This window comes from Apium graveolens, chromosome 7 (genome assembly GCF_009905375.1).
Source record: "Apium graveolens cultivar Ventura chromosome 7, ASM990537v1, whole genome shotgun sequence".
Lineage (NCBI taxonomy): Eukaryota > Viridiplantae > Streptophyta > Magnoliopsida > Apiales > Apiaceae > Apium > Apium graveolens.
This window is the reverse complement of record NC_133653.1, coordinates 268,404,487-268,407,482: the sequence shown is the minus strand read 5'-3', so window position 1 is coordinate 268,407,482 and position 2,996 is coordinate 268,404,487. Positions and strand designations below refer to the sequence as shown.

The window sequence follows — 2,996 nt, the reverse complement described above, 5'->3', positions numbered from 1 at the left end:
TATTGTTAAATATATGATCTTATTGGGACCTTCCTCTAACACCTTAAGGTTTTAGATGAGCTGATTACTCAACATGGTATCAGAACTTAGGCTGGCGGGAGAACTAAGATTCGATTCCCAGTCACCCCCAACATTCTCACAATTTAATGTGGACACTAAAGGCAATTAATGCCCCAAAGATGGGCGCTGATGTTCCACTCTTCGACCCATAAATGGGATCTCGAGTGAGGGGAGTGTGAAATATATGATCCTATTGTGGCCTTCCTCTATTGAGACTTTCCTCAAACATCTAAAATCTTAAGGTGTTAGAGAAAGGTCTCAATAAGATCATATATTTAACACGTATTCGGAGTTACGTGAGGGAATTTAAATAGACAATTATAAGAGCATCTCGACCAGCTTCTCAGTTCATTCCCTAAATTTAACATATTGGATACTAGTAATTTAAGACATCAATATCTACTCTCATCTCCAACAACATTCCCTATATATATTCCTTATATAATATTTTATTATTAAAAAGTATCATTATCACAAAATGTGAAGAAAGAGAAAATACTTCATTCAAATATATATTATAAAATAAAAGTTAGAAGACGAGAGAGCTAAAGATAAGGATTTGGAACAATATATTAGTGGATCTTAATGATTTAAGGAATTAATAGAATATTGTTGGAGTAGTTTTTTTCCTCTTATTCCTTATATTGTACTTTTAGACTCCAAATAACTAAACTCTTAGAGTTTGCTTTTAGGATAGGATTTTTGACTCATTTCACCATAATCAGTACAAACAATCAAGACATTAGAAAAATATATGATTTTTGACTTGGTTTCAGCATAATCTATGAAAAATCGTCAGGATATTAATCACTGCTTATCAAAGCTCAGACTACAACCAAGTGTATCTCTCCCTTGTTTCTCCTGTAAATAAAGATTGAAGTCCTCGTAGGTTTCCACCTTTCGACTGTTCTTGTCTCTTGCACTCGAAGTTTGTCTGTGTTAAACCCATGCATTCATATACACACATAAGCACACATTAATCAATCTTCCTCCCTCCCACCCGAGTGCATGTACTTTGTTTGTGTTTCTCTTGATCATACATGCGTTTGAATGACTGAAATCTATGGGTAGTTTAAAGATAAGGATTTGGAACAAGATGTTAGGATCTCAGTGATTTAAGGAATTAATAGGATACTGTTGAAGTAGTTTTTTTCCTCTTATTACTTATATTGTACTTTAAGACTCCAAATAACTAAGCTCTTAGAGTTTGCTTTTAGGATACAATTTTTGACTCGATTTCACCATAATCAGTACAAACAATCAAGACATTAGAAAAATATATGATTTTTGACTTGGTTTCAGCATAATCTATGACAAATCGTCAGGATATTAATCACTGCTTATCAAAGCTCAGACTACAACCAAGTGTATCTCTCCCTTGTTTCTCCTGTAAATAAAGATTGAAGTCCTCGTAGGTTTCCACCTTTCGACTGTTCTTGTCTCTTGCACTCGAAGTTTGTCTGTGTTAAACCCATGCATTCATATACACACATAAGCACACATTAATCAATCTTCCTCCCTCCCACCCGAGTGCATGTACTTTGTTTGTGTTTCTCTTGATTATACATGCGTTTGAATGACTATCATGATGTGCATCTGGGTTCAAGATGTGGTATCGGTTGGAATCACGAAATCCGATTAGAGTGATATGGCTATCAGGTAGGTATGATATCTGATATCATGTGGTTAAGTACTGAAATGAATATTTTTAATTTAAAATATGTTAATTTAATAATTTTTATTTTAATTAAATATATTAATTTTATTATTATTTTAATATATTTTAGGTTCATAGATTTCTTTTAGTATAAACATAAATATTTAATTGCTTAATTAAAAATTAAAATAGTAAAATTAAAGTTGATACTCATACAGTCATACCCCTTCCCCATACCCAAGAACCCGGTTTGAGTAATGGGTATGAAATTTTATTTTTTTAACCAAACATGAGGTATGGGGTTGAAATGGCGGAAACTCACACCTGATTCCAGGAATTAGTGAACCAAACGACCAGTTCCCTCTCTATATAATCTCCAAACGCGCACAAAATTGAAAGCTACAACAGCATTTGAAAGCAAACATTCTACATAGATACAAGATTACATGCTCTCGCAAGCTACATAATATTATCCAGAAGTCAAGCACTCTTTGCTGATGGCTAAAGAGATAAGCCTATCTTCGCCACCCGAAAGAGTGAAGCTCTTCGACAAAGTGGTGTCACTAAGCGACATCAAACAACATCGCCTTGCCATTCCAAAGCTCCAAGCCAAGATGCATTTTCCACTGCCTGATGCATCAAGCTCGAGAGGCACGTTGTTGCGTATGCATGACAGTGAAGGAAAGCTCTGGAGATTTCGGTTTATCTTCTGGAAAAGTTATCAAGGTTATGTACTCACAAGTGAGTGGAACCAGTTTGTGAGGGAGAAAGGTTTGAGTGTCGGAGACACCGTCTCGTTTTATCGATCAACAGCACCAGAAATGCAACTCTACGTTGAGTACACTCTGCAAGCCAACAGGGATGCTACATCAAGTTCAGAAGTAGTGTTTGAACAAACACCAGATGTTCAAGAGTTTAAGTTGTTTGGGGTAACAATTAGCTCAAACGTGAACTAGTAATAAGAGCTACTCGGATTACAAATTATGGAGCCAGGTTATTCGAAGACATTTGAATTTTAACTCCTTTTAAGATACATTTAAGTATTAATCCAAGATTTTAGAATATGAAATATAAAATCATGTATAATGAGAATAAATAAAAGTATATAAAAAGTAAGATTATAAAACTTGGACATCGATTCCACCGGTTGCTTCTCCAAAATTCAGTAATGATCGGCCAAAATTTCAGGTACTGGTTTTAAGCATACGAGTACTCGTTTAATTTTGTACATGACACGACTTACATGACACAAAAATTTAGTGTTTGTGTTTGCGTTTGC

The 2,996-nt window shown here is 34.7% G+C and overlaps 1 protein-coding gene across 1 annotated transcript; it reads left to right on the top strand.

The window, feature by feature from the left end:
* The first annotated feature begins 2,214 nt into the window (after nt 1-2,214).
* Nucleotides 2,215-2,673, top strand: LOC141674928 (AP2/ERF and B3 domain-containing transcription factor RAV1-like). The gene has a single exon (XM_074481627.1). It carries the CDS (start codon nt 2,215-2,217, stop codon nt 2,671-2,673), a length of 459 nt encoding a protein of 152 aa, XP_074337728.1.
* The last annotated feature ends 323 nt before the right edge of the window (nt 2,674-2,996 follow it).